We start from the raw sequence: 12,500 nt of genomic DNA, 5'->3' as shown, positions 1-12,500 counted from the left end.
CTGGTGACCTCCCTCTAGATAACTGTATCAGTGGTCCTATCTGGTGACCTCCCTCTAGATAACTGTATCAGTGGTCCTATCTGGTGACCTCCCTCTAGATAACTGTATCAGTGGTCCTATCTGGTGACCTCCCTCTAGATAACTGTATCAGTGGTCCTATCTGGTGACCTCCCTCTAGATAACTGTACCAGTGGTCCTATCTGGTGACCTCCCTCTAGATAACTGTACCAGTGGTCCTATCTGGTGACCTCCCTCTAGATAACTGTATCAGTGGTCCTATCTGGTGACCTCCCTCTAGATAACTGTACCAGTGGTCCTATCTGGTGACCTCCCTCTAGATAACTGTATCAGTGGTCCTATCTGGTGTTCTCCCTCTAGATAACTGTATCAGTGGTCCTATCTGGTGACCTCCCTCTAGATAACTGTACCAGTGGTCCTATCTGGTGACCTCCCTCTAGATAACTGTATCAGTGGTCCTATCTGGTGACCTCCCTCTAGATAACTGTATCAGTGGTCCTATCTGGTGACCTCCCTCTAGATAACTGTATCAGTGGTCCTATCTGGTGACCTCCCTCTAGATAACTGTATCAGTGGTCCTATCTGGTGACCTCCCTCTAGATAACTGTATCAGTGGTCCTATCTGGTGACCTCCCTCTAGATAACTGTATCAGTGGTCCTATCTGGTGACCTCCCTCTAGATAACTGTACCAGTGGTCCTATCTGGTGACCTCCCTCTAGATAACTGTATCAGTGGTCCTATCTGGTGACCTCCCTCTAGATAACTGTATCAGTGGTCCTATCTGGTGACCTCCCTCTAGATAACTGTATCAGTGGTCCTATCTGGTGACCTCCCTCTAGATAACTGTATCAGTGGTCCTATCTGGTGACCTCCCTCTAGATAACTGTACCAGTGGTCCTATCTGGTGACCTCCCTCTAGATAACTGTATCAGTGGTCCTATCTGGTGACCTCCCTCTAGATAACTGTACCAGTGGTCCTATCTGGTGACCTCCCTCTAGATAACTGTATCAGTGGTCCTATCTGGTGACCTCCCTCTAGATAACTGTATCAGTGGTCCTATCTGGTGACCTCCCTCTAGATAACTGTACCAGTGGTCCTATCTGGTGACCTCCCTCTAGATAACTGTATCAGTGGTCCTATCTGGTGACCTCCCTCTAGATAACTGTATCAGTGGTCCTATCTGGTGACCTCCCTCTAGATAACTGTATCAGTGGTCCTATCTGGTGACCTCCCTCTAGATAACTGTATCAGTGGTCCTATCTGGTGACCTCCCTCTAGATAACTGTATCAGTGGTCCTATCTGGTGACCTCCCTCTAGATAACTGTATCAGTGGTCCTATCTGGTGACCTCCCTCTAGATAACTGTATCAGTGGTCCTATCTGGTGACCTCCCTCTAGATAACTGTATCAGTGGTCCTATCTGGTGACCTCCCTCTAGATAACTGTATCAGTGGTCCTATCTGGTGACCTCCCTCTAGATAACTGTACCAGTGGTCCTATCTGGTGACCTCCCTCTAGATAACTGTATCAGTGGTCCTATCTGGTGACCTCCCTCTAGATAACTGTACCAGTGGTCCTATCTGGTGACCTCCCTCTAGATAACTGTATCAGTGGTCCTATCTGGTGACCTCCCTCTAGATAACTGTATCAGTGGTCCTATCTGGTGACCTCCCTCTAGATAACTGTACCAGTGGTCCTATCTGGTGACCTCCCTCTAGATAACTGTACCAGTGGTCCTATCTGGTGACCTCCCTCTAGATAACTGTACCAGTGGTCCTATCTGGTGACCTCCCTCTAGATAACTGTATCAGTGGTCCTATCTGGTGACCTCCCTCTAGATAACTGTATCAGTGGTCCTATCTGGTGACCTCCCTCTAGATAACTGTATCAGTGGTCCTATCTGGTGACCTCCCTCTAGATAACTGTATCAGTGGTCCTATCTGGTGACCTCCCTCTAGATAACTGTATCAGTGGTCCTATCTGGTGACCTCCCTCTAGATAACTGTATCAGTGGTCCTATCTGGTGACCTCCCTCTAGATAACTGTATCAGTGGTCCTATCTGGTGACCTCCCTCTAGATAACTGTATCAGTGGTCCTATCTGGTGACCTCCCTCTAGATAACTGTATCAGTGGTCCTATCTGGTGACCTCCCTCTAGATAACTGTATCAGTGGTCCTATCTGGTGACCTCCCTCTAGATAACTGTATCAGTGGTCCTATCTGGTGACCTCCCTCTAGATAACTGTATCAGTGGTCCTATCTGGTGACCTCCCTCTAGATAACTGTACCAGTGGTCCTATCTGGTGACCTCCCTCTAGATAACTGTATCAGTGGTCCTATCTGGTGACCTCCCTCTAGATAACTGTACCAGTGGTCCTATCTGGTGACCTCCCTCTAGATAACTGTACCAGTGGTTCTATCTGGTGACCTCCCTCTAGATAACTGTATCAGTGGTCCTATCTGATTTTATTTTTATTCTGATCTGTTTCATTTATTTGCTGACAGTGATGGCCTGTATTGTGTTTGTATGTGCCTTTAGATAACGGCATCAGCTGGCTGTTAGAGGAGGCCCTCTCGGGTAACGAGGAGCAGAAACCATTTGACTGTACTCTGAGAGCAGATATCAGCATCCTAGTAGAGCTGGCCCTGGGTTCCACTAAAGAACCCACCAACGGTCTCTGGAGCAACATGCAGGACTACGCCACCAGCAAAGGTACAAGAGGATGAACTATAATACATTACAGAAATGGTGGGGATTGTATCTGGATGAACTATAATACATTATAGAAATGGTGTGGATTGTATCTGGATGAACTATAATACATTACAGAAATTGTGGGTATTGTATCTGGATGAACTATAATACATTACTGAAATGGTGTGGATTGTATAACAATAGTAGAATCGTTCACAAGTAGTGGACGCACCAGTTACTTCCAGATGCAAGGTTCAAAAACGTCATGAATGAATGCTCCCACAGTTTGAGTGATGCCCGCTCTCTGTTGAATGCTCCCACAGTTTGAGTGATGCTCGCTCTCTGTTGAATTCTCCCACAGTTTATTGAGTGATGCCCGCTCTCTGTTAAATGCTCCCACAGTTTGAGTGATGCCCGCTCTCTGTTGAATGCTCCCACAGTTTGAGTGATGCTCGCTCTCTGTTGAATGCTCCCACAGTTTATTGAGTGATGCCAGCTCTCTGTTGAATGCTCCCACAGTTTATTGAGTGATGCCAGCTCTCTGTTGAATGCTCCCACAGTTTATTGAGTGATGCCCGCTCTCTGTTGAATGCTCCCACAGTTTATTGAGTGATGCTCGCGCTCTGTTGAATGCTCTCACAGTTTATTGAGTGATGCTCGCTCTCTGTTGAATGCTCTCACAGTTTATTGAGTGATGCTCGCTCTCTGTTGAATGCTCCCACAGTTTATTGAGTGATGCCTGCTCTCTGTTGAATTCTCCCACAGTTTAATCAGTCTATTCAGTTTTTCAGTTCATTCAGTGTAATGGAGAATCAGCATCCATCTTTGTTTCATGATGGTGTAGTGTAGAATAACCAGAGTATTATTCCTGCTGTAATATGTAGTAATATCCATGTATGTGTCTTGTGTTCCAGACTGGGACAATGCCTCTCTTTGTAATGAGACCTTATTGGACACAGTGTCCAGGTTTGTCCTGGCTGCTCTACTGAAGCACACCGGCCTGCTGGGCCAAGCCTGTGGAGAGGGCAGGTAATGCTCCTGCACACCCATCATGGTTCTGCCTTCCCAATGGCACCCTATTCCCTATATAGTGCACTACTTTAGACAAGGGTCAGTAGGACTCAGGCACCCTATTCCCTATATAGTGCACTACTTTAGACCAGGGTCAGTAGGACTCTGGCACCCTATTCCCTATATAGTGCACTACTTTAGACCAGGGTCAGTAGGACTCTGGCACCCTATTCCCTATATAGTGCACTACTTTAGACCAGGGTCAGTAGGACTCTGGCACCCTATTCCCTATATAGTGCACTACTTTAGACCAGGGTCAGTAGGACTCTGGCACCCTATATGGTGCCATTTGACACATACTTATTCTGGAGAGTGTTGGTCTTTGCTGCTGCACATGCATTGTCTATTTGATGTGGCATGCGTGGTTCACCAGTCAGTGTGTCTGTGTATGTGTTTCCACCAGGTACCAGCCCTGTAAGACGCTGGCTGAGGTGTACCGTAGTGTCTACAAGGTCAGGAACCGCCTGCTAGCCTGCAAGAACATGGACGTCATCCAGACACGCTCGTCTTCCCGGGAGAGGAGGGTAAGGGACCTGGCTCTTCTTCAGTAACTGGTCCGCTGGTCCATACAACATCCTCAGGGTCTACTGCCTTATTCCAAATCAACCCTTAACCCCCTACATCCTAGAAACACTTCAGTAACTGGTCCGCTGGTCCATACAACATCCTCAGGGTCTACTGCCTTATTCCAAATCAACCCTTAACCCCCTACATCCTAGAAACACTTCAGTAACTGGTCCGCTGGTCCATACAACATCCTCAGGGTCTACTGCCTTATTCCAAATCAACCCTTAACCCCCTACATCCTAGAAACACTTCAGTAACTGGTCCGCTGGTCCATACAACATCCTCAGGGTCTACTGCCTTATTCCAAATCAACCCTTAACCCCCTACATCCTAGAAACACTTCAGTAACTGGTCCGCTGGTCCATACAACATCCTCAGGGTCTACTGCCTTATTCCAAATCAACCCTTAACCCCCTACATCCTAGAAACACTTCAGTAACTGGTCCGCTGGTCCATACAACATCCTCAGGGTCTACTGCCTTATTCCAAATCAACCCTTAACCCCCTACATCCTAGAAACACTTCAGTAACTGGTCCGCTGGTCCATACAACATCCTCAGGGTCTACTGCCTTATTCCAAATCAACCCTTAACCCCCTACATCCTAGAAACACTTCAGTAACTGGTCCGCTGGTCCATACAACATCCTCAGGGTCTACTGCCTTATTCCAAATCAACCCTTAACCCCCTACATCCTAGAAACACTTCAGTAACTGGTCCGCTGGTCCATACAACATCCTCAGGGTCTACTGCCTTATTCCAAATCAACCCTTAACCCCCTACATCCTAGAAACACTTCAGTAACTGGTCCGCTGGTCCATACAACATCCTCAGGGTCTACTGCCTTATTCCAAATCAACCCTTAACCCCCTACATCCTAGAAACACTTCAGTAACTGGTCCGCTGGTCCATACAACATCCTCAGGGTCTACTGCCTTATTCTAAATCAACCCTTAACCCCCTACATCCTAGAAACACTTCAGTAACTGGTCCGCTGGTCCATACAACATCCTCAGGGTCTACTGCCTTATTCCAAATCAACCCTCAAACTAACTCGCATCATTTTTGGGCCGTGGTATCGTTGAGGTTTTGTTTCGGTATCGTGATACTAAACCTGAAATTCTGGTATCGTGACAACACTTTTAACGGGTGTTCGGTGTTGTGCCCGATCAGATTTCAGACAATCAGGACTCGCTGGAGATGGACCCCCAGGAGCACTCGTTCACGAGGACCATCGACGAGGAGGCGGAGCTAGAAGAGAGGACGGACCGCGAAAGGGAGGATGTGCATCAGGAGCAGGATGAGGAAGAGGATGAGAGAGAGCACGAAGTCATGACCGCTGGGAGTGAGTAGTTCACTTCACTGCATGGACACAACACTCTTACTGAATGTACTCCTACCAAGACACACACTGAATAGACTGTGACTGAACACACTGCTACCTAGCAGACTCATCTTCCTCTTCCTCGTCCTCCTCGTCCTCCCTGAATTCACTTGGACTGAATATGTTGAAAACACTGAAGAGCACATGCAGGGAGTGAATGCATGGGAGAGGGAGAAGATGGTTGCTAGTTTTGATGTTACTGTGACCTTTGGTCCATATAGAGTCTAAAGCATGGTCAGTTAACTGAGCCGACCAAGGTCCTGGGTAATGTGACAGTACAAACTAACCACAATCAGACTTTGGTCTCTGTTGCACATCGGGGTTGTATTTCTAGTGACAGGATGTGGATGTGATATCAGTGTAGACTAAAGGTTATTACTACAAACTACAGTTAACGGCTTCAGTAACTGCTGAAAACACACATTCAGCGTGGAGTTGGCCTGCAGTGTGTACCAGTTTGGCGGGTTTTGACCTCGTTGCTGCTTGCCACTGTTATTTACATCTGTCTCTGTAACTCTGGCTACGACAAGGAGAACAGTTGGGACCCTCCTCCTGGCCCTTGGATAAGTTCAGTGCCAATAATATTTGATTTGATGTTTGTAAAAATGTAAAGGGAATTTGCTCCAAAACAAATCTGTGATGACTTGTATTCACGGTTCAAATTGCACCTAGCTCTTCTCCTGACCTCTGACCCTACGGTGCTACCAGTTCAAACCCAATAGCTGTAATCAATAGTAGGGCTATGGCTCCACCTAGCCGACCAATGGGCACCCACAGGTACAGGGATAGGACAAGGGGACCTAATTATACAGCCTTGACTGAGTCGTACTGTAGTCCGGCAGGACTAGCATGGCCTAGAGCTTCATTAACCTACATCACGGCGTTGTTTGACGAGCAGCTTCCTTTAACCCGGCGCCCTGTGTGATGTCTCTCTGTGTCTGTCTGTCGCACGGCACAGAAATCTTTCAATGTTTCCTCTCAGCACGGGAGGCGGCGAGGAGCAGAGAAAGGGAGAGGGCCAGCAGCAGCGCCGGGGGAGGCCTGACCTCAGGAGGAACCAGAGGAGGAGGAGTTGGGGGAGGTAAGGGGAGGTGGAGGAGGAGATGGAGGAGATGGAGGAGGGGGTGGTGGAGGGGGTAGAGGAGGGGGGAGGTAAGGGAAGGGAAGGGAAGGAGGAGGTGGAGGAGGAGATGGAGGAGGAGGTGGAGGAGGAGTTGGGGGAGGTAAGAGGAGATGGAGGGGGTGGAGGGGGTAGAGGAGGGGGAGGTAAGGTTAGGAGGTGGAGGAGGGGGAGGTTATTTTCAGTATAATATAATATGTAGCTATGAGGAGGAGGGAAGGTTATTTTCAGTATAATATAATATGTAGCTATGAGGAGGAGGGAAGGTTATTTTCAGTATAATATAATATGTAGCTATGAGGAGGTGGGAAGGTTATTTTCAGTATAATATAATATGTAGCTATGAGGAGGTGGGAAGGTTATTTTCAGTATAATATAATATGTAGCTATGAGGAGGAGGGAAGGTTATTTTCAGTATAATATAATATGTAGCTATGAGGAGGAGGGAAGGTTATTTTCAGTATAATATAATATGTAGCTATGAGGAGGTGGGGAAGGTTATTTTCAGTATAATATAATATGTAGCTATGAGGAGGTGGGAAGGTTATTTTCAGTATAATATAATATGTAGCTATGAGGAGGAGGGAAGGTTATTTTCAGTATAATATAATATGTAGCTATGAGGAGGAGGGAAGGTTATTTTCAGTATAATATAATATGTAGCTATGAGGAGGAGGGAAGGTTATTTTCAGTATAATATAATATGTAGCTATGAGGAGGTGGGAAGGTTATTTTCAGTATAATATAATATGTAGCTATGAGGAGGAGGGAAGGTTATTTTCAGTATAATATAATATGTAGCTATGAGGAGGTGGGAAGGTTATTTTCAGTATAATATGTAGCTATGAGGAGGAGGGAAGGTTATTTTCAGTATAATATAATATGTAGCTATGAGGAGGAGGGAAGGTTATTTTCAGTATAATATAATATGTAGCTATGAGGAGGTGGGGAAGGTTATTTTCAGTATAATATAATATGTAGCTATGAGGAGGAGGGAAGGTTATTTTCAGTATAATATAATATGTAGCTATGAGGAGGAGGGAAGGTTATTTTCAGTATAATATAATATGTAGCTATGAGGAGGAGGGAAGGTTATTTTCAGTATAATATAATATGTAGCTATGAGGAGGAGGGAAGGTTATTTTCAGTATAATATAATATGTAGCTATGAGGAGGAGGGAAGGTTATTTTCAGTATAATATAATATGTAGCTATGAGGAGGAGGGAAGGTTATTTTCAGTATAATATAATATGTAGCTATGAGGAGGAGGGAAGGTTATTTTCAGTATAATATAATATGTAGCTATGAGGAGGAGGGAAGGTTATTTTCAGTATAATATAATATGTAGCTATGAGGAGGAGGGAAGGTTATTTTCAGTATAATATAATATGTAGCTATGAGGAGGTGGGGAAGGTTATTTTCAGTATAATATAATATGTAGCTATGAGGAGGAGGGAAGGTTATTTTCAGTATAATATAATATGTAGCTATGAGGAGGAGGGAAGGTTATTTTCAGTATAATATAATATGTAGCTATGAGGAGGAGGGAAGGTTATTTTCAGTATAATATAATATGTAGCTATGAGGAGGAGGGAAGGTTATTTTCAGTATAATATAATATGTAGCTATGAGGAGGAGGGAAGGTTATTTTCAGTATAATATAATATGTAGCTATGAGGAGGTGGGAAGGTTATTTTCAGTATAATATAATATGTAGCTATGAGGAGGAGGGAAGGTTATTTTCAGTATAATATAATATGTAGCTATGAGGAGGAGGGAGGTTATTTTCAGTATAATATAATATGTAGCTATGAGGAGGAGGGAAGGTTATTTTCAGTATAATATAATATGTAGCTATGAGGAGGAGGGAAGGTTATTTTCAGTATAATATAATATGTAGCTATGAGGAGGAGGGAAGGTTATTTTCAGTATAATATAATATGTAGCTATGAGGAGGTGGGAAGGTTATTTTCAGTATAATATAATATGTAGCTATGAGGAGGAGAGAAGGTTATTTTCAGTATAATATAATATGATATAATTTAACATGTAGCTGCCATTTAGCAGATACTTTTATCCAAAGTGACTTGTAGTTTTTGTTTGCTGTTATTTTGTTTAACGTATGATTGCTTATTGTAAAAGGCCTTTGGTTTAGGTTTTATAAAAGCACTTTAATATATCTATGTATTATTGATTTACAGATGCTCACTACAGACCACTCTAAATATTCAACGTTCTTCAGACTGATGGTTTTGTCCAGCTGAAGCAAGCACACCATTTCTCCTCAGTGAAATCACCCTTTCTATATTAATAATGTGTTATTGTTATTAGGGGAGGAGGAGGCCACGACATCCCAGGAGGAGCAGCACAGGAGAGACAGCTGTCCAGGGCTTCCTGAGGGACAGGACCTGTACACAGCCGCCTGTAACTCAGTGGTCCACCGCTGTGCTCTGCTGCTGCTGGGGGTCAGCCCTGTACTGGGGGAACTGGGGAAACAGCAGCTCGAGGGACACGGAACCTTCCAGTCAGCCGGACTGGGACAGCAGGACGGGACGGGCTTCATGACCAGGTCAGACAACACAACTTCTATGACTGTATGGTCTGGTCTGTGTAGTACTGACTGTCTGGTCTGTGTAGTACTGACTGTCTGGTCTGTGTGGTACTGACTGTGGTCTGTGTGGTACTGTCTGTGTAGTACTGACTGTGGTCTGTGTAGTACTGACTGTGGTCTTTGTAGTACTGACTGTGGTCTGTGTAGTACTGATTGTGGTCTGTGTAGTACTGATTGTGGTCTGTGTAGTACTGACTGTGGTCTGTGTAGTACTGACTGTGGTCTGTGTAGTACTGACTGTGGTCTGTGTAGTACTGACTGTGGTCTGTGTGGTACTGACTGTGGTCTGTGTAGTACTGACTGTCTGGTCTGTGTAGTACTGACTGTGGTCTGTGTAGTACTGACTGTATGGTCTGTGTAGTACTGACTGTGGTCTGTGTGGTACTGACTGTGGTCTGTGTAGTACTGACTGTGGTCTGTGTAGTACTGACTGTGGTCTGTGTAGTACTGACTGTGGTCTGTGTAGTACTGACTGTATGGTCTGTGTGGTACAGACTGTCTGGTCTGTGTGGTACTGACTGTGGTCTGTGTGGTACTGACTGTCTGGTCTGTGTGGTACTGACTGTCTGGTCTGTGTGGTACTGACTGTCTGGTCTGTGTAGTACTGACTGTCTGGTCTGTGTAGTACTGACTGTCTGGTCTGTGTAGTACTGACTGTGGTCTGTGTGGTACTGACTGTGGTCTGTGTGGTACTGACTGGTCTGTGTGGTACTGACTGTGGTCTGTGTAGTACTGACTGTATGGTCTGTGTGGTACTGACTGTATGGTCTGTGTAGTACTGACTGTATGGTCTGTGTAGTACTGACTGTGGTCTGTTTGGTACTGACTGTGGTCTGTGTAGTACTGACTGTCTGGTCTGTGTGGTACTGACTGTGGTCTGTGTAGTACTGACTGTGGTCTGTGTAGTACTGACTGTGGTCTGTGTAGTACTGTCTGTGGTCTGTGTGGTACTGACTGTGGTCTGTGTGGTACTGACTGTGGTCTGTGTGGTACTGACTGTGGTCTGTGTAGTACTGACTGTGGTCTGTGTAGTACTGACTGTGGTCTGTTTGGTACTGACTGTCTGGTCTGTGTGGTACTGACTGTCTGGTCTGTGTGGTACTGACTGTGGTCTGTGTGGTACTGACTGTGGTCTGTGTAGTACTGACTGTATGGTCTGTGTGGTACTGACTGTATGGTCTGTGTAGTACTGACTGTCTGGTCTGTGTGGTACTGACTGTGGTCTGTGTAGTACTGACTGTGGTCTGTGTAGTACTGACTGTGGTCTGTGTAGTACTGACTGTGGTCTGTGTAGTACTGACTGTGGTCTGTGTAGTACTGACTGTGGTCTGTGTAGTACTGTCTGTGGTCTGTGTGGTACTGACTGTGGTCTGTGTGGTACTGACTGTGGTCTGTGTGGTACTGACTGTGGTCTGTGTGGTACTGACTGGGGTCTGTGTGGTACTGACTGTGGTCTGTGTGGTACTGACTGTGGTCTGTGTGGTACTGACTGTCTGGTCTGTGTGGTACTGACTGTCTGGTCTGTGTGGTACTGACTGTGGTCTGTGTAGTACTGACTGTGGTCTGTGTGGTACTGACTGTGGTCTGTGTGGTACTGACTGTGGTCTGTGTGGTACTGACTGTCTGGTCTGTGTAGTACTGACTGTGGTCTGTGTGGTACTGACTGGTCTGTGTAGTACTGACTGTGGTCTGTGTGGTACTGACTGTCTGGTCTGTGTGGTACTGACTGTCTGGTCTGTGTGGTACTGACTGTCTGGTCTGTGTGGTACTGACTGTGGTCTGTGTAGTACTGACTGTGGTCTGTGTAGTACTGACTGTGGTCTGTGTGGTACTGACTGTGGTCTGTGGTACTGACTGTCTGGTCTGTGTAGTACTGACTGTGGTCTGTGTGGTACTGACTGGTCTGTGTAGTACTGACTGTGGTCTGTGTAGTACTGACTGTCTGGTCTGTGTGGTACTGACTGTCTGTTCTGTGTGGTACTGACTGTGGTCTGTGTGGTACTGACTGTCTGGTCTGTGTAGTACTGACTGTGGTCTGTGTAGTACTGACTGTGGTCTGTGTGGTACTGACTGTGGTCTGTGTAGTACTGACTGTGGTCTGTGTAGTACTGACTGTCTGGTCTGTGTAGTACTGACTGTGGTCTGTGTAGTACTGACTGTCTGGTCTGTGTAGTACTGACTGTGGTCTGTGTAATACTGACTGTCTGGTCTGTGTAGTACTGACTGACTGTGGTCTGTGTGGTACTGACTGTGGTCTGTGTGGTACTGACTGTGGTCTGTGTGGTACTGACTGTGGTCCTTGTGGTACTGACTGTCTGGTCTGTGTAGTACTGACTGTCTGGTCTGTGTAGTACTGACTGTCTGGTCTGTGTAGTACTGACTGACTGTGGTCTGTGTAGTACTGACTGTGGTCTGTGTAGTACTGACTGTGGTCTGTGTGGTACTGACTGTGGTCTGTGTAGTACTGACTGTGGTCTGTGTAGTACTGACTGTGGTCTGTGTAGTACTGACTGTGGTCTGTGTAGTACTGACTGTGATCTGTGTAGTACTGACTGTCTGGTCTGTGTAGTACTGACTGTCTGGTCTGTGTAGTACTGACTGTCTGGTCTGTGTAGTACTGACTGTCTGGTCTGTGTAGTACTGACTGTGGTCTGTGTAGTACTGACTGTGATCTGTGTAGTACTGACTGTCTGGTCTGTGTAGTACTGACTGTCTGGTCTGTGTAGTACTGACTGTCTGGTCTGTGTAGTACTGACTGTCTGGTCTGTGTAGTACTGACTGTGGTCTGTGTAGTACTGACTGTCTGGTCTGTGTAGTACTGACTGTCTGGTCTGTGTAGTACTGACTGTGGTCTGTGTAGTACTGACTGTCTGGTCTGTGTAGTACTGACTGTGGTCTGTGTAGTACTGACTTTATGGTCTGTGTGGTACTGACTGTCTGGTCTGTGTAGTACTGACTGTCTGGTCTGTGTAGTACTGACTGTGGTCCTTGTAGTACTGACTGTGGTCCTTGTAGTACTGACTGTCTGGTCT

At 45.9% G+C, this 12,500-nt stretch overlaps 1 protein-coding gene across 16 annotated transcripts in view; it reads left to right on the top strand.

The window, feature by feature from the left end:
• LOC106595038 (putative E3 ubiquitin-protein ligase HERC1) overlaps positions 1-12,500 on the top strand; it is a 242,358-nt gene that overhangs the window by 60,908 nt on the left and 168,950 nt on the right. For 15 of the 16 annotated variants that reach the window (XM_082969826.1, XM_082969834.1, XM_082969831.1 and 12 more), the window contains 6 exons: positions 2,560-2,733; positions 3,630-3,744; positions 4,190-4,310; positions 5,526-5,697; positions 6,695-6,817; positions 9,189-9,426. In XM_082969826.1, the coding sequence (XP_082825952.1) occupies positions 2,560-2,733; positions 3,630-3,744; positions 4,190-4,310; positions 5,526-5,697; positions 6,695-6,817; positions 9,189-9,426 (943 nt within the window). The remainder of the gene's footprint in view (positions 1-2,559; positions 2,734-3,629; positions 3,745-4,189; positions 4,311-5,525; positions 5,698-6,694; positions 6,818-9,188; positions 9,427-12,500) is intronic. The other variant, XM_082969833.1, reaches the window with a different exon arrangement.

This window comes from Salmo salar, chromosome 26, assembly GCF_965601325.2.
Source record: "Salmo salar chromosome 26, fSalSal1, whole genome shotgun sequence".
In the NCBI taxonomy this organism is placed as follows: domain Eukaryota; kingdom Metazoa; phylum Chordata; class Actinopteri; order Salmoniformes; family Salmonidae; genus Salmo; species Salmo salar.
This window is presented reverse-complemented; position numbering and strand designations above follow the sequence as displayed.